The 24692-nt window shown below is 40.9% G+C and overlaps 1 protein-coding gene across 2 annotated transcripts; it reads left to right on the forward strand.

Annotated features, from left to right (window-relative positions):
- On the forward strand, positions 1-23816 carry camkk2 (calcium/calmodulin-dependent protein kinase kinase 2). 2 transcript variants are annotated; one of them, XM_080419113.1, is made up of 17 exons: positions 1-97; positions 5153-5455; positions 5972-6304; positions 8617-8664; positions 10116-10169; positions 11094-11145; positions 11240-11373; positions 13383-13419; positions 13603-13624; positions 13922-14010; positions 16143-16342; positions 16506-16559; positions 16674-16747; positions 18431-18518; positions 19039-19170; positions 19483-19586; positions 22483-23816. In XM_080419113.1, exons 2-17 carry the CDS (start codon positions 5219-5221, stop codon positions 22553-22555), a joined length of 1731 nt encoding a protein of 576 aa, XP_080275239.1. In that variant the 5' UTR covers positions 1-97; positions 5153-5218; the 3' UTR covers positions 22556-23816. The 2 variants fall into 2 exon arrangements, with proteins under 2 accessions (XP_080275239.1, XP_080275240.1); XM_080419114.1 differs by having other exon boundaries at positions 22490-23816.
- The last annotated feature ends 876 nt before the right edge of the window (positions 23817-24692 follow it).

Here is a 24692-nt window from a genome sequence, read left to right on the forward strand (position 1 = left end):
TACACATCCAGAGTTCGCGACATTACCATAGACACCATAGACATCACAAACGATAACAATACAACATCAGCTGTGAGTTCTGGACCTACATGACAAGGTAAGATTTTGGTTACAGCTAGGTAGCCTATGGATCTTTTGTGTGTGACTTCTGATGTGCATCCGTGTGTAACATCTGTCTGGTGATAGCCTTGGATCAGAAGACGGCCATCTGTCATGACCGTCTTGGATGATCTTCAAAATAGTGTTAGCACTTTCTCCCTTTTTAGTCCGTACATCTACTTAAACGTGCAGATTTCAAATATTAAGTGCTTATCCCATGGCCACGGATGTCACAGTTATGTACGTTCCCTCAGAAGTACCCATGTATTCCGTATTGTACAATAAAAAGCATTTTAATCCGATCGGTGGCCATTTCCTCCAGAGTTATAATGTGTCGGAGTGCAATACACCTACCAACCGATAGCGTCGCGTAGTTGAAAGCAAATGGAGAAAATGGCCACCGATCGGATTAAAATGCTTTTTATTGAACATTACGGAATACACGGGTACTTCTGATGGGCCGTACATAATTGTAACACCCGTGACCATGGCGTAAGCACTTTATATTTGAAATCTGAACGTTTATGTTATTGTACGGACCAAAAAGAGAAAAATGCAAACACTATTTTGAAAATCATCCATGACTGTCACATAATATATGACAGTCATGTATCAGGGCTAGTCTGGTGACAGATGAGAGACACCTGCTAACGGAGGTAACGTTCCTTGGCTCAGCTATGCTGTAGCCCGTAGCCTAGGTGGTTGTGGTTTCGAGTTAAAACGACGGCTACGCCGATTTCTTGCATGCCATTTTGTCAATAATAGACAAACTATTTTCCCCTTTGCAATTCAACGTTGCATAAATGTCGGTGAAGCTTTAGCTAGGCTATAAGCGTTATCGTGTACACTAAATGTGTATATCCAGTATGTCAACTACAGTACTATGAATAGCCTGCACAGACTTGTTTAGATAAAGTTGTCATTTAAACGCATAAAGCCTACCTATAATGGACTATCTGATGATTGATGACTACAATATTAACGTTATGTGTGCCGCGTCACCGCAAGAATACAGTAGTAGTTTAATTTGGCTTCGTTTATTTTTTTTTGTGGTGGCATGTTAAATATTTTCCTTTAAACTTGGACCATTTCGCAAAAAAAACTAAAAACAAGGATTTGCCTCTTCTCCGCTGTTAATGTTTCACCCATTTTGTTTGTTTATTTTATTTCGTGTACTACTACCCATATGTGCGTGCATTGTGCAAGCACTTGCTCATCATTATGTGTATATTAACTGCAATCTGCTTTGGCAGGGAAACGGCATCTTAGGGCTTATCTGTTCAGGCCCCAGCAGTTAAGTGACAGGGCTCCTCTGTTGATCTTTTAATGATGCTTTAGAATACTCTTCATTCCATTTCCAGATGGCCCTGTGCTGTGCTAGCGTAGGCCTGTCTGTATGTTGTTGTTATTGTTGTCCTTGGCTGGACACCCCAGTCCCCCACATGTCCTAAGTCCCCTCCCCCTTCTTACATTCTGCCTGAACGGAGAAGGTCAGGTCATGTGACTGGTGATAAGGGACCCAGTGCAGCATCTGGAGTGGGTACTGGGTAGCATCTGTTTGTGTTCCAGCTGCTTGTTCTTTAGCAAGCTGCTGTGCTCGCCAGGGATCAGAGTTTAAGTCTTTTAGTTTACAGTTGCCAGGGTGATTTCTTTATCTATAGGTCCTCCTAGATTCTATGAGCTACAATATTGAAGGCTTGCCTTGCCTACTGACATTTTCTGTCCATGAGGTTGGATTGGAAACCTTATTTGGGTGCTGGGCTGGCCACAGTTGGCCTTGCCTAGCTTTCTTGATGGTCTGGCTAGGAGCGGATTTGACTCAGTTGGTGTCCAACCCAGGTTTCAGTGGATTGCCTGGATTCATTGACACAATGACACATCTGACCACTTAAAGGTATAGGGTCAGTGATATTTTTGGGTTAAAACAAAACGTCTTCATCCAATCAGGAAGGAGTTCCCATTTATCAGCTTCATGTTTATAGTGTTCCAGTTCCAATATTGCTAATTTCTTTGTGTCGTGATCTGTCATCACTTCCAATTTCACTTGTTTAATCTGTCTGAGTTCTCTTGGTATCCCAAACCAACCTGAAAATGCATTTTCTGTTTAATGAAGAGCTGGAGAGACATGGAGACTCCTGTTACTGAACAAACACTATAGCAATGAGTAGCATATCAGAATATAGAGTGTGTCATACACATGGAACCAAATATGTTGTGCCTTGCCAAATACCTTCTCCGGTTATGAAAAGTTTGCAGTAGCTGGTGCACTGAACGTCACACCGGGTCACACCTCCATTTCTCTGTTCTCTGAGGCTGAATATGGTTATCAAACTGTTCAGTGAGCCGTGGGATATTTTGATAGGTCGACTCGAGATGGTCTGCTAGATTTATTGTGGCGCAGCGCTTCTTTTTTTAAGGATGATTACAAATGGTTAAGGCCTAACTTTAGTCTAACTCAGAGTCACAGGCTAATTACCACAATAAAAGTATTTGTACCGTGTTGGCTGGCTGAGAGGATAACCATGCCAGACATAAAACGACAGGCCTGTGGGGGTGTGCGTGAGAGGGTAGTTGGCCTCTGCTGGAGAGATGCAACACAATGAAGACACCGGCGTCAAATCCTCAGTTCTAATTTACTCTGACTCAGATTTTACTGTGTGCGAGCTTCAGAGGACACTCGACTGAGTTCGACCCATCTGAGTGGGTGGAAAGAGAGCATTTTAGAAAGCATTTGATTGATGAAGAGATTGAGGCATGGGCAAAATACAAGGGATAAAATGAGAGGAATGAGACGAATAGAGAGCTGAAAAAACAATCCCAATAAAATAAAAACTCAATTAGGCTACATCGTCAAATGATTCATAACGTGGGCGGAATAGGTTCTTTTTGTATCTTTAGTTACGTGCCGTTTTTATAGGCCTTAGAGAAAGGTCACCTGAAGCTGAAGCGGGGGTCTCTCATCCCACACATATGTCTCATAATTCTGAACTTGGCTGTCTGTTTTTCTTATGGCTGTCTTTGTTACCTTATCTGTGAGGCCCACTCAGCTCCTCCTACACACTGACTGTGCTTCCAATCCAGCAGCGCCATGACAAGGATCAAGAAGCTCTCTCCTTTTCTTTTTCTCTCTATGCGACTGTGACTGAATCGCTCTCTCTGTCTCTCCTCATCTCCCTCTTCCCCTTTGTTTCCAATCCCTCTCATAGATAATAAGCAAATAATAAGCTGAGTGGATTTGGAGATCGAAATGGACCTCTTGAAATGATGTGAAAAGGGTGTTTTAGACACTACACTACTGTAGCTACAGTAATTGGCCATAATGAATTATAATATTTTTTTCGATTTGCAGTTCAATTGTCCCCCAAACCTTGCTGTAATATCGGTCATGGGTCAGGACGTTTAACTGGCTACTGGGATTTGTGTACACATTTAATAATCAGTAAGTTTTTGCCATGTTTTTCTAGGGTGCCCAGCCACCACACCCCGCCCTCTTGATGAACACTGCAGGCTTGCTGGCTGTAGCATTGTACAGACTACAGAGCCATACATAGAAAGAGATGGAATGGCCAGGTGGAAAGAGTGCCATCTCCATTCACTCCTTTGGGACATAAAAGAAACCTTTCTGACCCCTCATTGACGCAACTCTTCTATGTCAATGGCTCTGTAATTGTATACATGGCATCGCTGCTGTTTATTTTCATCAATGTCCGGTATGTTTTGACATAATTTGTCTTGGTTAGAGTGTCCGCCCTGGGATTCCCCGGCTGGGCATACCAAAGACTATATAAATGGGACCCAATGCCTCCCTGCTTGGCACTCAGCATCAAAGGGTTGGATCGGGGTAAGTGAGTCCTTGCGACGTGCTAGCGTCATGTCCAAGGGGTGTACTTGTACAGCATGGCTGGGGATGTACTTGCACATCAAGCCGCATCACGTTACAAAACCAGGAGATAGGCTGCTGCCCTATGGGCCACATGGTTCAGCAAGGCTTACTACTTTATTTTGTCATTTCTGGTGACAGACAGTGGTCAAAGTGAGTGTGTATCTCTGTCCATTAGTTAATTTACTTGTTGTCTTGTTGTGTCTCTTGTTGTCTTTGTTGTTGCACAATAATTATATTCATATGTGTAATGACAAGATGGTACAGTACAGTAGACTGTTGTTTATTTCTGACCATGGTGCCAATGTGGAACAGTGATAAGGGAAAACATGTACAGAAGTGGATTATGACCGCAGCCAACCTTTCTTCAAAACACTACATGGTCTGTTGGACTGTTAACAGCTAAATCTTTTAGTGAAAAGAACGATAATTCCCTTTCCCGTTACAACTCAGTTTGTGTTTGCTTCGCTCATGGGCAGCAACACAACCTTCTGAAGAGGAGAAATAAAAGGTTTTTTAAAAAGTTTAAAAATGAAACTCAAAAATACCAAATTAACCAAATTAAGTGCTGTTTGGTTGGCCAGTCATACTAATTCCATAATTCATTGTTAGTCTCCCTTGAATTTATACTACGCACTCCCATTCTCTGAGTAATGTAAGTTGTGTGCTGACTATTTGAGTTCTCTATCCCAATCGACCAGTACTACCTGTGATACTTTTGTTACGTTTAAACTTTTGTTTTTCTCTATTTTTTGGTTTCAATAGGTTGTTTCCTTAATTTTTTTGTATTTTGTTTTATGTCTTGTCCTGTTCTTTTTGATAGTATTTTAATGTGGTGTTTACAGTGTCTAGTCCTTGTTTTGTCTTGGTGAAAGTCTTGTTTCATACTTGCCAGCTTTGCTGCACCATTACTATTTCAATCACTTTCACCACTGTCTTTCTTGTAAACTTGAGAACTTCAATAAACAGATTGTGGAAAAAAAAAAGATTTAGCGTGCCTCTTGAGATTGCACCTATACTACTAATAGAATAATATAGTCAATCCATGTGAAGAGATTAACCACCTGATGTTGCAGCGATTAATAAAGTAGTGGTTTAATTCTGTGTGTGAAGTGTCAGACAGTAATATTTCAAACGGTTTCTAATTATGTGATCATCTGATATCCATCCCAGTGACATTACCTGCTGAGGTTCCGCTTCTGATGGAGCAGTGGCTGTCAGCCTGTTTGAGAAGTTGCCATGTTTCCATGCCACGTGTCCCCCTGGCCCTCTGTTGAGCAGCCAGCCCCCTGTGGCAGTCATACCCCTCCAGCACAGCCCTCACAAGTCTTGCCTCAGCCCCTGCCTGATCTTCTGTGCAGCTGCCCTGCCCCACCTTTGAACACACAACCTTCCCCGGACCCCATGGATTCCCTCATTGTGGTCACAGAGTATGAACCCAGTACGCCACCTGGAGAGGCCAGGGACGAGGAAGAGGTAAGAAACTAAAGCAATGAGTACAAAAATAAAATGTTGTCCCAATTAGGGGTGTCTTATCAATACATTTGAGTATCGCAATATTTTGTTTCATAATACTGTATCGATATTCAAAAACACTTGATTTCTAAAAACTTTTTTAATGGATCTCCCGAAACCATACATAAAGGAACTTTTACTCTACCCTTTCTCTTTTCGCTATCTTTGTCCTCATTTAGTATTCCATATCCTATGAATTATTAGGGATTAGTCCATACCCGTCTGGGCATATGAGCACCCAAAGTATGTGCAGAGTTTGGGTTATGCGCTGTGCACACACAGTATATCAGGGATGGAAAGTGACTCTGTACTTGGTACCGGCAACGTGACCTTGTTAAAATGCATGTCTCACTATAAGACCAAAATCGATGTCACCTGCTGTTTGATGTGAAGATTGCACACTGTAGTTACGTAAAAGTGGACATTTGTAACATTTTATGTTTATATTATACTAATTTACATTATAATACATCACAGGTTGAAGATATGGACAGCTCTGAGACTCCTGAACCTGGGGCCCCACCATTCCACACGCCATCCTGCGACTTGTTGTCCCACACAATGGGGCACACCGAGGCCCTGCTGCCTGACCCCCATGAGCAAAGGGGAAGACTGAACCACTTGGACAGAAAACTATCCCTCCAGGAGCGCTCGCAAACTGCCACGTCGCCCTGCAGCTCCCCCGGGCTCAACGGGCGCTACATTTACCCCTCTCTTCCCTATTCTCCCATCACTTCGCCCCACTCCTCTCCCCGCCTGCTTCGCAGGCCAACCGTGGAGTCTCACCGTGTCTCCATCACTGACCTCCAGGTAAAGGCCAAAGCCAGTTGCATAGTTTAGCAGCTATTGTAGATTTTGTTTTACATATTGTATGGTAGCCATTTTGTAAGGTGGTGGTACTGTTACTGTTTTAAAGGAAACAGTTTGAAGACATGGCTAAATTTGTCATTTTGAATCAGAAATAGGTCATCGGCGTGATTCGTGCAGATCAGTTGAGAAAATGTTTTGGAGTGGGAGGGTACAGGTTGAGAGCCTACTCAAAATGAAAGCGGGATGCGTCGTTGGATAAAGTAAATCAACTGTCAACAAAAGGCAGCATGCGCCTGAAGGAGAGAGCTGGAGCCAATCCATTAGGGATGAGATTGCTTTCTGGTCGTTCTTAAATTCAGAGCACTGTGCTCTGGGAGTACTCAGAGCACACACTGACCACACAGAGTGAATAGTTGGGGTGTCCCGAGCGTCTGAACATTGGTGACAACAGCGATGATTGTGGCTTGTTTGGTAGACATTATTATGCTTACTAACTCTTTATACTTGTTCGGAATGGCAATACAGCATTTGATATAGTTGTCCTGAAACTGACATTAGCGTATGGATGGAATGGAATGCATTTCATCATGCATTCCTTAGCCTGAGCCATTCAGAAACAGTAGGTACAATGCACTGATGACAGGTCATCAGCATATCAAAATCAAACTGATGCTGACATTATTTAAGGGGGATATTATCTCTTATCTTATCTTTATCCTATCAAGGGGAACACCACCCCTTTGCATCACTCGATTTGACAGGTTCACAGGTTGCAGCACTTCTACATCAACAAGTTTGTTACAACAACTGTCTTCTAAGACCACATGGGCAAGACATCTAGAGTACATGACACACTATCTGTATCACACTAGCAGTGAGCAGAATTACATGTACATTTGTCTCTGGTCTCAAAAGCAGCAGCATAATGATTGTGCATAGTGGATGTGAAGGTAAGGTTTTATAATGTCAGTAGCTGATAGTTGCATTCCTTTTAGCTGAAGACTTGTATAGATCATTAGAGAAATTTGAAGGCAAGTCGGAGAGATTATTGGTGTGCTAGGGATGCTTTGAGATGGATTTTCTACGGCCAATATTGATTTTGTATTTCCTGTAAAGAGATAAATGTAATTTCCATAAAACGTTAAGCTCTCTGCAACAGGTTCTACAATGCAACGGTATTAAATGTACTGTATGTTCTTTAAAGTAAAATAATTAGAGAAGCTATTGAAAATGGAGTGCCATATTTATTAAAATAATATGGTGTGATACGAATTAAAGCTGGGCCTTTGCTTATTATACACAAAGTGCTCTGTAGTGGGTTAAAATATGTTATTGTCTGGTTGAGGCCTCTAGTAGCCTTTGTTGTATACCGTAGTTGCACTCATTTTAACCTCATATGGTTACATGACATAGCGCTAGATTTGATATGTTTTGATTGGTGGCCTTTCAATCGGAGCATCCCTAGTTTGCTCTTACTCTTGTAGGTGAACCCCTTTATACGTATCACGACTGTGTTGCTAAAAAAAAACGGTCTTTTGAAAGCCAGTTCATTTCGTCCAACGTCGTGCAGCGAAGTATAAATCAGGCCTTAAACTGGCTTTGTCAGTCTGTATTTCTGTATAGAGATTTATAGCCCTTTCAGCTATTCCCTTATCTAACTGTCAAGTATGTAATGCAAGACCTCTTATAAGCACAAAGAAGCAAACTGCTCCCTATGTAGCGTGTCCACACATCCTGCTTGTAGAATCCCATACACTTGTCTAGACTTCATAGCAGCAAGATCAGCAGATAGGATTACTGTAAATAATTTAGTTTATCTGCCAGATGCTTTTTGTCACTGCCTGTCTTTGACAAGTTGTGTTCTGATCCAGATTTGCCAAGGTCATCATCGTGCTCCTTAGAATGTCACATTTTAAATGACAGCTTAACATGGAATAAAACAAACAAAAAACAACTAGTATGGTCACAACGACCCAAACCTCTACCAAAGTGGTCCAGCCCTTTAACAAGGAGAGGACTCTTGAATAAGCCTACAATCTTCGTAGGCTTTCCTGCCACCGTAACTACTATCCTTTTTTTTAACAATATAATTTACTTGTACCCTTTATATTTTGTGCAATAAACTAAGCTAAAACAGTATGCAAGGTTTGTTGCCAGTATAAATTAATGGGATTTTATGTCAGGCTTAGAAAAGAACATTTGCATGGTACACACTTCTAGGGTGTCAAAATGCTAGAATGGTTGTGAGGAGCAGCCCATTCATCTAAAAAAAGCCCTTCTCATCCTTCTTTTCTTTCCTACGTTTTCCAAAGGACTGTGTGCAACTCAATCAATACAAGCTGAAGGATGAGATTGGAAAGGTAATATCACCATCAAAAGTATTATCATTATTTTTGTTCACTTCGGTTATTCAGTCCTGTTCTCTCTTCCACTCCACCTACTGTGTCTCTTATATGAGGCAGATTGTTAAGGAAATGAGGCACTTTGACTGTCCTCATTTCCCAAACTCTTTGTAAAATACCAGGCCAAGGGAGAGTATAAGGAGGAGCTTGTATAAATAGAACTCTCCGAGGGGTGTGTGTGTGTGTGTGTGTGTGTGTGTGTGTGTGTGTGTGTGTGTGTGTGTGTGTGTGTGTGTGTGTGTGTGTGTGTGTGTGTGTGTGTGTGTGTGTGTGTGTGTGTGTGTGTGTGTGTGTGTGTGTGTGTGTGTGTGTGTGTGTGTTGGCATGGGCAGGCCAGACTAATATCACTGCGTAGATATTAGTCTGGAACTTTAAAGGAAGAAAACAGAGATGTAAGACTCCAGGGTAGGGCCCGACAAGCCTAGTGCTTCTCCCTAGCCCCTTTTCGGACTCTTGGACATTGCTGTGTGTGTTCTTTTCTTTTTATTACACAAGTTTATATGTTGAAGAATCCACTCAATATAATTTAGGATCACTAAATCTGATCCTTGAACTCTTTGTTTGTGGCTGTGAGAGGTGTAAGAGCTTTGATAGGCCTTTTCTCATCTTCTTAATTTGACTTTCAAATAACTCTGCATGAGAATGTACAGTATATGGTTTGACAAAAAATGTGCTAGGGTGTTTTTGTAAGAGAAAGAGAGAGAGAATATACCTGTGTGTATCTCCATAAGTGTTTAGTCAATGGTGCCTTTCAGGGTTGCGCTCAGCCTATTTGGGACTGTACACATTCAAATCGAACTAACTTATAACCTAAATGTTATTGTAACTGAGCATAAAATACACTTAGTTTCATGAACACATGGGATTTGACTGGATAGGATGAGCTCCCCAATCTGCTCTCCCAAGTGGGTATCTCTCTCTCTGTCTGTTTTTGTGGTTGCGTGCATGGGTTTGTGTGTACATTCTCAGAAAACACAGGCATCCTTTCTCTACAAATGGACTAAGGGAAGCTTCATAGTGTAGATTCCGAAAACCAAAATGAGAGAGGTGATTAGAATTTCTCTGTTCTTGGTTGGAAACAGCTGGTCCTTTTTGAGTGTACTACATCAGCCCACACACATCCCTTCGCTTCGGAGTGACGCTTGTGTGTGTTAGTGTTTATTCTCATGTGTATTTCTAGAGTTTCATTAGTGCTTGTGTGTGTGTGTGTGTGTGTGTGTGTGTGTGTGTGTGTGTGTGTGTGTGTGTGTGTGTGTGTGTGTGTGTGTGTGTGTGTGTGTGTGTGTGTGTGTGTGTGTGTGTGTGTGTGTGTGTGTGTGTGTGTGTGTGTGTGAGCGTTTGTGTGAAGAATTGACAGCTGTTGAATCTCACACTTCTCGTATTCCGGTTTTCCCTTCTTCTCTGACAAGGGCTCCTACGGTGTTGTCAAGCTGGCATATAACGAAGATGACAACACATACTATGTGAGTCCTACACACGCACACGCACACGCGCACACACACACACACACACACACACACACACACACACACACACACACACACACACACACACACACACACACACACACACACACACACACACACACACACACAGTACAGTCTCTCACCTCACTGTCATACTCTCTACTCTCATCTTGTCACTTATCACATACTGCACACATACATAAATGCATGTGATTTCTACCTTACCATTACCCTGACTCCTTACTCTGTGCCTTTCTTCCTGTACCTCTCACCAGAGATACACCCACCCACACACAGTACCTATGCAGACACAGAACAGAAACCAGCACATTTGGGATTTAATGTGAGTCTCAAAGACGTGAAAATGGTTATGGTTAATGTGACTCTACTGGGTTATATAAAACACATTCTAGTCTAGCTTCTCTTTTCATTAAGTGTGCCTGATGGCAGCACACTTCTTGTTATTGTTTATATACATTTTTCTTCTTTTAAACATCTGCAAACAGCGATGTTGTAAATCGTATCCCATATTAAAATTGTCTTAAGGGAGGACGGGCGGGCGGGCGGACCACGTCATCACGCTCACGCCACCATGACTCAGACATAACCATATAAGGAGTTCACAATGCAGCTACGCCCAAATATGGAGTGTGTTGTCTAACCTCAATGTGTCGTCATGGCATTAGTCGTAAACAAATCAGTCAGCTCCATATATGGGCACAGAAGGGGGCATGCCCAAATATGGGCATATACTGATGACATCAGGGATCTCCATATATGGGTATAAAAGGGACAAAGACTGACAGATACAGAGATCTCCATATATGGACATAAAAGGCACAAGGACTGACGTACATTATTTTTTTCCCATCCTCTGCCTGTCCAACTGTCTCTCTCTGTCTTGGCTTCTCTTACCTGTAGGCCATGAAGGTTCTGTCCAAGAAGAAGCTGATGAGGCAGGCAGGTTTCCCAAGTAAGTCCAGGGCCAGATGGTCAGTACAGTAGGAAAGCATAGTCTCTGATACTAAAGAAGTGTTACATGGACATGGCTCTCTCCTCTCCTTTAGGGAGGCCTCCTCCGCGTGGAGCTAAAATGGCCCCCGAGGGACCCCCTCAACCCAAAGGACCCCTGGAGCGGGTCTATCAGGAGATTGCAATTCTGAAGAAGCTGGACCATCCAAATGTCGTGAAGTTAGTGGAGGTTAGCAGAGTAAAACGTGAAGCCATTTAAATGAAACCATATGAATGTGATTCATTTTTTGTGCACATGCAATGTGTGTTTGAGTTGTAACGATGTTTCATCACTAGTAATAGTAGTACATTATGGTCAGTAGTGTTACTCCGTGTTGCAAGAAGCTTGATGCATGTTTGAAGCTACAGAATCGTTTCCCCCATTGTAACAATGGCCACAATCTACTGTCATTTGCAACGGCTTGACATACATTTACTGAATGGAGGCCAGCATGATAGCCTGATGTGTTTCATGTTACACAATATACCGTACATGAGATGAGAAAATAATTATGTGGACACCTCTCGACATAATTTGTGCATTTATTATCCAGAAGTAGAGAGAAATGATGCGACACGGCATACATTTGTGTCATCTGACAATATCTTGTACCTGTCAAAAAGTTGAAAGGTTGTATATGGCAGTCATTGAATTGTCTTCATTGGTTTGCTGGACCAAGCGTTCTGTCATTGCCATGTGATCAAAGAAAGTGTCCATCTTTCCCCAAGATGGACAATATCAGGTCTGTGGTAACCTGTAATGTAAGCAAACTAACTGGGGCGTTCAGCTGAAAGTTCCACTCTCTCCAAAGAGCAAAGGACGTATATAGAGCACTGAAGTCCTGACGTCACTGCCAGTAGAGGGCGCTTTCCGCAGGTTTATGGCTTTACTTTTTGCCAGACCCAAGGGGTCGGGCTTACATGAGGCTTTGTACCTGTTTCGTCCATACATGGGCATGGTCACTTTGTCCTCCGGCCCCAGCCAAAAAAAAGTCTGTCACTTTGTCCTCCGGCCCCAGCCAAAAAAAAATCTGTCCCCCAAAAAAGTCTGTCCATACATGGGCATAGAAGGGACACACGTCGTGCGAAGCCCAGCCATTCAAAAGTCTGTCCCCTTTTCGTCCCCTTTCGTCACGAACTATTCATGACATCATTATTATGTCACAAGTATGTAATTAAGTAAAGCTGCCAGACCCAGACTTCATTCTGGGTCTGGCAGAACCAGGTCTCCTGGTCTTGTTGTATTGATATCCTCATTGGGGAATCTTAGATCGCTTCAAAAATAAACACACCACCCTGGCGTTTTTACTCATATGGATATGAAGCATCGACTGAAGGTGTAAATATACACATTTACCCAAAGAGTAACACAATATAAACACTAGAAACGAGTCAAACAACCCAAAGACTGCATTTCCCATGAACGCGGCTGCTGTGGGGACAGTGATTTCAGACCCGGAAGTAGTAGTTCTTAAGACTTTTAAGGCAGAATTAATTCCATTTTCGTCCAGAAACAGGCTGTATCAAATATGAATGAATATCATAAACGATGCAGAGCCACCCCCCTGACAAAAACGCCAGGGTGGTGTGTTTATGTTTGGAACACAGTTCTTATATGACGTGATCTAAGATTCCCAAATGGGGATTTCAACACAAAAAATAAAGCCACGAACCCGTGGAACAGCGCCCTCTAGTGGCAGTGACGTTAGACTTCGGTGCTCTATAGCTGATGCCACAACTTAGCTTCAGTGGAGTGTGTGACAGAAGAAAAAAAAACATTATGTTTATTATTGCATTGCAAATTGCATAGAGACATCACATCCAACTCATTGTAACAATAATACACAAAAAAGCTGTTATGCAGGTAATGACAGCTCACAGAAATGCTTAGAATACCACCAGGCCTTAGGTAACGTGCTTATTTACATAGCTTTTAGTGTGTAGTGTGTAATTATGCTTTGGGCTAATTATGCCTGTGCGTGTGCGTGTGTGTCTGTGTGTTCGGTCTGCCAAATCTTATCTATCTAATGTATCTAGTCATACTGTATATCACCATGTGTTTATGAGTATTTGTGGTTAAACATTTCAGGAGCTAGTCTGTGTTGCTACAGGATTATTTGTATTATTACAGTAACTATAGGAGGTGTTTCACTGAGGATTCATGTATTTCCTCCTCATTTCCCTTCCTCTCAACTTTAGGTCCTGGATGACCCTAGTGAGGACCATCTGTACATGGGTAAGCCAGCCAGTCCAGATAATCCGCTAACGATTGCATGCACACATTGTTTTCTCTTATGCATATCATTTTGCACATAATTTAAGTTGATGACAGCGATTAAAAGATGTATTATTTTCAGCTGATTTATGTATTCATAAGAGAAAACTCCTCAGCACTAACGTATCTTTGTTTCCCCCACAGTGTTTGAACTGGTCAAGCAAGGGTGAGTTACTGGTAATCTTCTGGTCACAGTGATGAATAGAAAGCAAGAACAGAAGAAGCTTGGTTTCATTGAGTGATGTGGCTAATTCTGTGGTGTGTGCGTGTGTGTGTGTGTGTGTGTGTGTGTGTGTGTGTGTGTGTGTGTGTGTGTGTGTGTGTGTGTGTGTGTGTGTGTGTGTGTGTGTGTGTGTGTGTGTGTGTGTGTGTGTGTGTGTGTGTGTGTGTGTGTGTGTGTGTGTGTGTGTGTGTGTGTGTGTGTGTGTGTGTGTGTGTGTGTGTGTTCATGTGTGATACTCAGGGCTGTGATGGAGGTACCAACAGATAAACCGTTCAATGAGGACCAAGCTCGTTTTTATTTCCAGGATCTGCTCAGGGGAATTGAGTTCTGTGAGTCTACCGACTTCCTTTCCTTATTCACTGTTATCGATAGCCATAGGGTAAATTCCATCCAGTCAGAGGGGACTTGACTTTAATGCTGCGATCCAGAACTTATTTTAATGAATAAAATGTTATTTTACCGAATCTGTTTGGTAGAAGGTGATGATGATTCAAGCTTCTTTATTAGGATAAACCCCTTGAGATGTGGCATCTCGTTTTCAAGGGGGTCCCATTTCCTTACTACACCAAGAACAGAAAAGTAAACCTGAGTAGAGTGTCTGGTGTGATTTGTTGTAGGAATGGGGATTGCGGGTGTTAATACAATATAACTAGCACATCTGCTGTGGTTGGAGGTGATCTACCTAACCAACCGACCCCGGTGTCAGTAAGGACACCTACTGGTTATGAGTGGTAGAAATTTGGTTTCCCATGCGGGAGGCCTGGTCTAGAATCTCCGGGGTTAGTTATTCATAACAGATTTTTTATGTTCCCAAAGCAGAGATGGACATGTAGACTTCCCTGTGATCTCCGCTAGAGTCCCCATGTAGGGTGACATGATCCCAACCAAATTACATTTGGCGATTAATTGTCTTTTAGAGATTACAACCAGCTTCTAAGCTCTGGAATTTTGAATTTTTGAATCTATCCAATCTATTTTCCTTGATCAATATTGGAAATGATAACCAGCTTCTAAGCTATGTAACTTGGAATTCTGGAATCTTTTCAATAATCCATTTTACTTGATCAATATTTCACAATGTTAGTATTTTTCTCAGAAATGCTTGATTTTATGGGCAACAGGTTATATCTATTATTTGTTAGTTTTATGCTAGCAGTAATTTTGTAGGAATGTTTTTTTTATTTTGTTTTTTGTTTATAAAAGTTTTATAAAAACATTTCTCATTTTAAAATTTAAGTCCAAACTGTATTTGACAAACGCTTGCACATACTCTTATAATTCTTGCCTGCCTGCCACAAAAGAAAATCCTTCATTTTGCTGCTGCTGGCTCCAGCAGCCACCCACAAGGCTCATTTCACATAATCACAGAGGCTCTTAGTGTGTTTCAGCATAGGAGAAGAGACTACACAGTCTGCCATCTACAAGAATAATACTGAAAAGAGAAATTCTCCGAACTCTAAAATCAGCTCTCCACCTCTCTTGATCTCCTTTACCTTTTTGAGCGTGATTGTAATGGAGAAAGTAATTCCCCATGAATAGTCTCGGTGCTTTTGTAAAATGTCATAATCAAAGTGGAGGTTTGCCGTGTGTGATTTTTGCCTCACACACCATTAGCAGGAACAGTGTGTGAGATCCTTTCCGTTAGTAGGATGATAATAATGTGGTGTCCTGCTGATATCTATGACTCACTTTGTGTTTATTGCATATTTAAAGACTCCTCCATGATGGGGCCATCAAACCCCAAACAATATGTTTATGCCTTTCAGCAGGTTGACTTGTTCCTATTTAACGTGGGGAATCAAGACTTGTTTGAGAGGTACAATTATTAGGATCAAGTATTGATAAATATAAGTGGTGCCTTTTATATAGCGCCTCGGAATCAGCTTTATTGTCACATCACACAGGTTTACAGAAGTAAAAAAGTGGGTGAAATTAGTTTTTGTGCAAGTTCTATCGCTTTTGTTGTTCACCCATTCACATGCAATATGGTCAAAACTGTACGACAGTATATCCTTGCCAATGTCGATATTCAATATATTAATTGTATTATAATGTTTATAAATAGCCCAATATTCCTTTATGAAATGTTTTTCCCAGTACTCATTTTGTGAGGTTTTAATGATAGACTATTATTTGTAGCCTGTATAAATATTGAATATTGAAAATAATTTCTACGATACACATACATGCTATCTTAAGAGACCAAACTGCAGTCAGGTGAAATCAATTCGAATCAAATCGAGAAATATGTAATACCCAGATATACGTATGTGAAATGTAGAAAAAGAGTGCAAAACGAATGAAAGGAGGAGGACCAAAAAAGTAACGTCTGTGCGCCTGGTGGTGCAGGGTGGTGAGGAGGAGGGTTGGTGTCTGGGTTGGGAGTTAATTCAAATACAAAATGTTAATTTCTGACAATAACTTGTAATTATGTGGGTCCATTTTATTTCTCCTGATCCAGTACATTACCAGAAGATTATCCACAGGGATGTCAAGCCCTCTAACCTACTGGTGGGAGAAGATGGTCACATAAAGATAGCTGACTTTGGGGTCAGTAACCAGTTTGAGGGGACTGACGCCCTTCTGACCAGCACAGTGGGAACGCCTGCTTTCCTGGCCCCAGAGACGCTTTCAGAGACTAGGAAGAACTTCTCTGGCAAGGTGAATGATCAGATTGCTAGCTAGCACCCTCTGTGGGTGACATTGGGAAATGTAGTATATGAAGTGCAGTTTTCCAGACACCATGCCGACACCTTGCACTTACTGCTGTACTTGGAAAAGATGTGGCAATGTAACATCTGCCTGTTCTTAATTTGTCTTTTAGGCTTTGGATGTTTGGGCCATGGGAGTGACACTTTACTGTTTTGTTTTCGGAGTGGTGAGTTGTCATCTTCACATAAAATGTATTTATTTTTCATTAAAATGCTTTGCTTGATTTCTCGCTCAGAATGGTGACAATTCAGGTTGTCCCATTGTTTCTTCTGGCATTCAGTGTCCGTTTATGGATGAGCGTATCCTTAGCCTTCATCAGAAAATCAAGACCCAGCCTGTAGAACTGCCAGAACAGTGAGTATAATTGTCCCTGTCATTCGATGAAGCTGCAATACCACTAATTTGTGCCCTTTGTTCCAGTGAATGCATATCTGATATTCTAGGCAACTGTGTGTTTCCAATGTTGTAGAAAGTTTGTGGAACGCTGTTTCAGAATGACAATCCCCCACCCCCCCCACCTAAAGCTGGATTTGAAAATAACATATTTTGGAGGATTTGATAGCGTCATCCCTAGTTCTGAAATTTAATGTTAAATATGCCATGCATGGGTTGAGAGACCAATCCGTTCTCTCATGCCGATTGTCACATGTAGACACAGGTCTGAGGACTCTTTCCTGAAAGTATGCTGGCATGGACTGCCACCTTTCGCTTATAGTTTAGCTGTGTCCATCTCATCCTACCGTTACTCATCAGTTTCATGTGCAGTTGATTGTCAACTTGTGAAGCTGTAATATCAACGGCATTACAGAGCTCACTTCTTCAGTGAAAACATTTCCATTTCAAATCACAAACTTACCGACATTGGCGCTGGGGTTGTCACGCACAGATATTGCAATGTATTTTCAGCAGTGGGGTGGCAGTAGCTCAGGAAGGAGGTAGAGTGGCCGCTTGGGAACCGGAAGGTTCCTAGTCCGCTCCCGGGCTCCCCCAGAGTTAGTGTCGAAGTGTGCTTGAGCAAGACACTGAACCCTAATTGCTCCTGATGAGCAGGTTGGTGCCTTGCATGGTTTCCGTCGGCGTATGAATGCGTGTGTGAATGGGTGAATGTAATGCACATTGGATATAGGTATTAGGCGCTATATAAATGCCCCATTTATCATTTTCAGCTTTGTAACCTCATGTTTGTCCTAGTGATGACAACATGCCTCTCGACTGTTTTGATGTGTTAACCCATTAAGACCTGGAACTGTGTCATTTTTAGATTTGAGCTAAAAAGCATTATTTTACACTTTGGGCTATTCAAAAATAGCAGATATACAAGCTCATAGCGCGGCACCGAGTGCCGCGCTACGAGCTTGTAGATCTGCTATTTTTGAAAAATCATGAAAATTTGTGCAAATCTTTGAATATATATATTTTTAAAGCGAACATTTTTAACTCAAATCGTTGCTTCTGGGGGTCCCTGGAACAAAATATTTTGATGGGGGTCCGTGGCCAAATTCATATCATTTTGGGGGTTGACATGACAAAGATTGAGCACCACTGATATAGAAACATACGTTTTTCAGAATACTGTTGAGATTTAGGAGACATGTAGAATCGGCTTCAGGTCTCAATGGGTTAAGTGTGTGTCTAATTGCCTTCTGCAAACTGTTGCCACAAATTGGAAGCGCACAGTTGTCTAGAATGCCATAGTGGCTCTAGCATTAACATCTCCATTCACTGGAACAAAGGACACTAATTAAAAACACTAATTAGAAAGGGTGTCCACTGACTTTTGGTCATATAGTGCACCTTGCTCAACAAGAGGGGGCAGTGTTTCTCATGCACATAACTACCCAGATTATCCAAGCAATCCATTTCTGCACCATATAGAATTTTAGCAGCTGTATCCCTGCTTTTATGTTGTTCAATTAATGCAAAGTTGTGCCAACTTTTCAATTTTGAATTACACATAATGTATTATTTATTCTTATGTATCATTATCACTTGAATATCACAAAGTAAACTAAACTATAATACTTACTGTTTCAACAGTGCTGACATATCAGAGGACCTCAAAGATCTGCTGCTGAAGATGTTGGACAAAAATCCAGAGAGAAGAATATCAATCCCACAGATTAAGGTTAGCGTCATAAGATCCAAAGATGATTATTTTATATATGTAGTTTATTTCACTTGGACATGTATCACATATCACTGTCACTGGCAAACAGCTAATCTAATAGATACATGATCCTTATTCTTGTGAGTAATTGTGTTCTTATTTGTTAAGATCTCTGATGTAATGATGAGCGAACAGAAGGAAATTAAAGTGAAAGTCATTATGTCAAAAGACAATGTCAAACTTACTTAGGCTGTTGTTGGTACGGCAATTGACACCAACATGGATGGAACATTGCCAGTGGATTAACGGCTTTGCATGCCAGTGGGATAGGGCCTATACACTGCCGTTTGCTAAATGATCTATATAAAGGAAAATATGTTTGTATGCATAGATTGTAATGAATGACTTTGCTACAGTAATAGGTTTTTAATGAAAGTATACGTCTAGGTGTTTGTGTGTACACAACGTATGTGTCATATGAGAATGTAAGACACACTGAACAGAGAGAAGTCCTCTTTCTGTCCTCATTTATGTCCAGGTTCACCCATGGGTGACAAGGAATGGCATGGAGCCTCTCCCACCAGAGGACGACAACTGCTGTATGTTGATCGAAGTGACAGAAGAGGAGGTGGAGAATTCTGTCAAACACATTCCTAGCCTGGCCACAGTGGTGAGATCAAGAATTCAGTTTTCACAGGAAGGGTGTGCTTTAATCAGTGTTGCCATCGAGTGACTTCGGCCTGGTGATTATCTCTACCAGGCCAAAGGCAAGGGGGTAGAGTATGTTTTCACCCCCAGTCTGTGTGTGTCCACGGCTAATTGAGCAAATCACTGGCAGTGTGCGCCAAGGTTCTTGTGTACATTGCCAGTAAGCTTTCACAATTTGTGAATATTTTGTGAATTCATAATCTCACATCCACCGAACCGCCGTCTTGGCCAAATAAGGAATAAAGATGTGTGTTCTATACTCTCCTATTTACAGATAATGGTCAGAACCATGCTAAGGAAGCGCTCCTTTGGGAATCCCTTTGACTGGGGACGCAGAGAAGACCGGGGAAGTCTTTCAGCTCCAGGGCAAATGCTCACGTAAGTCTAATGCTGTTCATTTAAAGCCCACGTCTGGTTAACGCCAACATACATTTACAATCATCACAACATATCCTGCACACCTATGATGCGTACACCTGCGTGCACATTGAGACACAGAGAGACACACACAGGATGACCAAAATGGCAAAATGTACCAAGATCACTATTCTTATATATTATATGGATATTGACCCAGAAATTGTTTGTAAATTGAATTTATATAATTAATCTGGTTCAAAACATCACATAAATGTTCTTTTTCAAACCACTGTCATTCACTCACATATTATGTGTACACACATTTGGCAGACTAAGAAATAATTGGTGTCATTTCAACACTTTTAATTTGCATGTTTTCTGTTCTTTTAGAGTACATTGCACTGTTTAAACAATGCATGTTTATGTGCATCCATATTGATAACTGATGCTCTGTACAGTGATGGTGCCTACAGAGTGTGCTTGGAAGGCACAGTTGTATGGTAGACTTTTACTGTTTCTCTCCTCCATCTCCTGCCCACCAGCAAAGGCAGAGGAGGCAAAGTGAAATACTGCTACATTCATAGTAACCAAAGAAGGTAAAGGACATTAGGACTGTGCCAGCACTTGCCTGCCTCTTTTAAAACTTTTAACTAGCACGAAATACACTTAAAGGGTGACTTTGCCAACTGTTAACCTGAATCCATGTCGTCCTTTTGTGAGGAAGGCACGTGAAAATCCGACGTACAACTTCACAACGCGTTATGTCTCAGGGGTTCAGTTTCAAAAGTTCTGGAAAAACTCGGCCTACATAAAAGGCGTCCTCCTGATGCGTTTTGCATGCCTTTGAAAGTGAACTCACTGGTTGATTTTCACGTCCTTACAAAACAATAATAAAGGTAAAATAACTTCAAAGTCACCCTTTAAAGGATACCACCAATGTTTATTTTTTCCACTTTTGGTTCCATTGATGCAAGTAAAAAAAAAAGGAAGTAAGTAAAACATATTTCGGTTTAGGGACCACATGAAACAACCAGTAGTGGAAGAATCTGTGCCTCCTTTATAGCCTGCATTTGTTTGGCTGATAGAAATATTGTATTTGTATGCTGTAATAAATTAGCCATACTTCCATATTGTCAGACTAGTAGTATCACTCTGCAAGTCTGCATATTTGCTATTCAGAAACTTGCCATAGTGTGAAATTTCAGGGTACAATTATGTTGCGAAGCGTGTCTACTTTATTTATTTGTCTTCACCTGTTCAGGCAGGAGTTAAAATTTTCCACTTTCCCTCTGCACGACTTATTTTTCGAGTTCACTGAAAGAATGTTCCATACTGTATGTCCCGGCGGCGGGACTCGTTGGGAAGGGAGAGATCTGTTTCCCAATGGGGAGAGCAGTGCGAGTATTTCAATTGCATTTGCTCCTAAGAATAGATATGTACTGTACACCCATCGGTGCATCGTGGGCTATCCGTGCATATTCATTATATATCACTGTATGAAGGTGCAGTGTGGGCATTTCGTTAGCTGCATATTTGAGCCAACTCCAGCAGTTATTCGCTCTTCCTCTCGTACTCCCTGTCACTCTGTATAACTTTGATTTGGACCGGCATTTAGCCAGTTACCTGTGGTTTGAAAAACATTTAACCACAAGGTGGCAAAAGAAGGAATGTTAGCCTCCACATTTGATGCTACTGCAGACAGAGGTGAGCACGCTTGCAAGAGTGTGAGGCTCTGTCTGCTGCGGATCCCTGTCATATGTTGAGCCTATGAAATGTAGTTGTAGCAGTAATGAATTCAAATATTTCTCCAAAAAAGAAATTTGACAAAAACGAGTGTGACAGTGAAATCATGTGAAATGATGTGTTGTACTGTGTATGGTCAGCTAGAGCCTACATACAATGCATCCAGGCCAGCAGGCCATTTATTATGTTAGTTAGTATTTTTTTGTTGTGGGCACTATTATTATTATTATTATTATTATTATTACCCTTATTATTATTATTATTATTATTATTACCCTTATTATTATTATTATTGTTTTTGAGAATGATGGATGGCGTCAATGGAACCAAATTTTAAAAAATTGCAGCAGTATCATTTAAAGACCATGGGCATGACATGGGAAATGGTCGTTCCCACCATGGTTTGGTGGTCAAGTAGTCCAAAGCTTCAGAGCCATGTTGAGTGCAATTGGTATTTGTACTGGACCTGGGGGCCGCCTAATACGAGCCCATGTTACTTACTGACTAGAGTCAGGTGGTCAGACCTGCCATCTTACTTAATCAATTTCAGTGACGGAGGGTCTGAATCACAAGTCCGGGTTTTCCAGGTTTTACCAGAGAAAACCTCACGTAAGCCTCTGATTGGCTGGGCTGTGGTTTGTCTAATTATATCCATAGTTGGTCAATACATATGGCTATCAGATTAGCCCTTAACAAAAGAATCAGCCCTGTTGACTATCTGAAGTCAGAACGTGTTGAAGTGTTTGGGACTGTTTGACCCAAATAAGATTTGCTGTATGAGCAAGGTGAAACATTGGTTTTGCACCTACAGTATACAGTAATTGCTGCCTGAACAGTTCTGCAGGAAAAAACAACAACATAAATATAACTGCATACTTTTATCCACCTCTCTTGATATGTATTCCTTTGCATGGGACCCCATAAAATACTTGTCCACACTTTGCAAGGACAAACCATTGAATTATTTGTTGGATCCTTTTCTGTCCTTGACCAGAATATTCAGCAAGAGCTTGCCAGCTTCCGTTCACTGTGCATCGTCTCACATTATGTAACAGTATAAAGATTCCCATCAGTTTGGCGGGCAAGGGCCTTACGCTTGTCTCTGCTGTTATGTATAATTGACAGGAGGCACTAAGCAGTGCTACGTTGACATGTTTCTCTGGTTACCTAGGAAACAGGAGAGCGCCGATGGCATGAGGAGTATGGACCTGCCCTATGTGGGCGAGGATGAAGCTCTTTCCTGATGTAGAGGGCTTCTGTTCTAGTAGGGGTCTTCCTGGCAGCAATCAACATAGCCCAGCACCCATTTACTCAGCTTTATACAGCCGCCTTATACCCCCCTATCAAGGTCTCCCTGGGAGGTGGACAAGATTGGTTGACATGAAAGACACGGAGAAAGGGTAATCAAAGGATCTAAGGCATACCGATATCAAATTAAGACCTTTAATAAGCCATTGGCCCCACATAATACAAAAATGTAAAACATTTCAATGGCTTCGCTTAAGGTTTGTAATTGTACCGAACAGCGGCTTCCAAGAGGAGAAACCAACCAACCATCCCTTCCTCCAACACAACATGTTCTTTGACCCTTTACAACCACCTGCATTTTCCTTCTCTTCTCCTGCATGCGTTTGTAGTCCTACTGTCGCACGCTCTGGCTCAGGCTTCTACTGTATGATTCTGTGTTTTTATTGTTGTCCTAGCCACTGGTATTAATTCACCTCTGACTTCTTTACTTGACAATGCTGTCATGTGTACCGCAGGGGTACAGTGGGTTGGGAGCAGGAGGCCTTGGTGGTCGTGCTTTTTTTGGCGAGAGACGAGAGTGATTATACATGTTGATGAGAGTAAAATATTTGGTCCGCATCACTGCCACCAATGTTCCCTGTCTGGTACATTGTTCGTCTTGCAGTGGTGGCCAGTTTGACATGGAGGAATCTGTACAATTTACTGTAATACAAAGGGAGTTATAAAAAAATGTTTACTACATAGAATGCATGAGTTCACTTTCCCAATGCATAGGTTATAATTATAAACATATTGCATGTTCATAGAATAACCTTTTTGAGACACTTTGTTTTTGTAGTCTTCTGGCTGATTGTATAGTCTCACAGCTACTAAAAGTAAAAGCTTTAAAAAATAGTTGACATGGTGTTATGTGAACAATCATACACATTACTCTTCACTGCTGTGTACATGATGGCATAAGAATTTTTATTTGTTTTTGCGCAAATTTGGTGAATCCTTTCTAATGTACTGTGTAAGCATGGGTGCTTTTTTAAAATATTTGTTGTAATAACATAATACCGGTAGGTCTGCAGCCACTTTAGTAATGACATAAGTACTTAACCAAAAGGCTACGTGAAGCTGAGTGAAATAATTCGATTTCAAACGGCATTAGTTTTGTTGATGTGTTAAATTGCAATCCATTCACCAACGTGGTCTCGTTTAAAAAAGAAGAAAAAGAAACGTTCCATAAAAGAAGCAGATGGTATGGAAATTCTAGAGCACTTGTATTTGTTAAATGTGTGTGTGTGTGTGTGTGTGTGTGTGTGTGGGGGGGGGGTGTACCTTTGTTTTTGTTGATTTTTGTATTTTAATGATTACTGATGTTATTTCTAAAAATCACATTTACAAAAACAAAAATATTCGTTTTTTTCTGAAATTTTAAAGACCAGTTATCTTGAAAGAGTTACCTTTGTTAATTTAATTATATGTTAAACAGTTAACTTAAATGTTGATGTTTTGTATAAATCTATGCATGATATTTATCTAGAAACAGTCATGTACCACTTTGCATATGTTTTAAAGTAATTATGAAGTACTTTTCAATTTTCATTTAGTCCATTTTTAGAAAAGCCCAATGCTGGAAGGTTAATGTTGGATTACGGTTGTTTTGTCTTTGTTTCACTTTGCTTTTTTGCCTTTGCCTTTTTAAATTTGAACTTTTTTTCTTTTTTAGTCCATAATATTAGTTCAAGAGCACCTGAAGTTATAGTAAATCTTTGTAGATGACCTTGGATAATAACAACACATTGATTTGAACTGATGCTTAATTAATGCTTCCATATAAAAAATATTTTCATTACTTTTTTATAATGATTTATTTATTGACAATGTACAACGTACACATCATTATCACATTTCTTCTTCTTTTTTTTTTTTTTGTAAACAAGACATAATAAAAAATACAAAAAATAAAGAAAAAGACACAATACACAAAAACAAAACAGAAATAAAAATATTTTCATTACTGAAGTTGAATGTAAGACAAGGGACATGGATTCTATTCTTTTTTTTTCTTTCTTCTTTTTTTACACTGTTGCATGTCAATATGAATTGTATGTTAGACTTACTAGTAAGACTTACTATGCATAAGAA

The sequence above is a fragment of the Gymnoscopelus braueri genome (assembly GCF_963280865.1).
Source record: "Gymnoscopelus braueri genome assembly, chromosome: 22".
Lineage (NCBI taxonomy): Eukaryota > Metazoa > Chordata > Actinopteri > Myctophiformes > Myctophidae > Gymnoscopelus > Gymnoscopelus braueri.

Coding starts and splice junctions, on each gene's coding strand:
- camkk2 (XM_080419113.1), top strand. CDS start 5,219: ATGTTTCCATGCCACGTGTCCCCCTGGCCCTCTGTTGAGCAGCCAGCC. Junction 13,420..13,602: donor TGAGGACCATCTGTACATGG/GTAAGCCAGCCA, acceptor TTTCCCCCACAG/TGTTTGAACTGGTCAAGCAA. Junction 19,171..19,482: donor TTCCTAGCCTGGCCACAGTG/GTGAGATCAAGA, acceptor TCCTATTTACAG/ATAATGGTCAGAACCATGCT.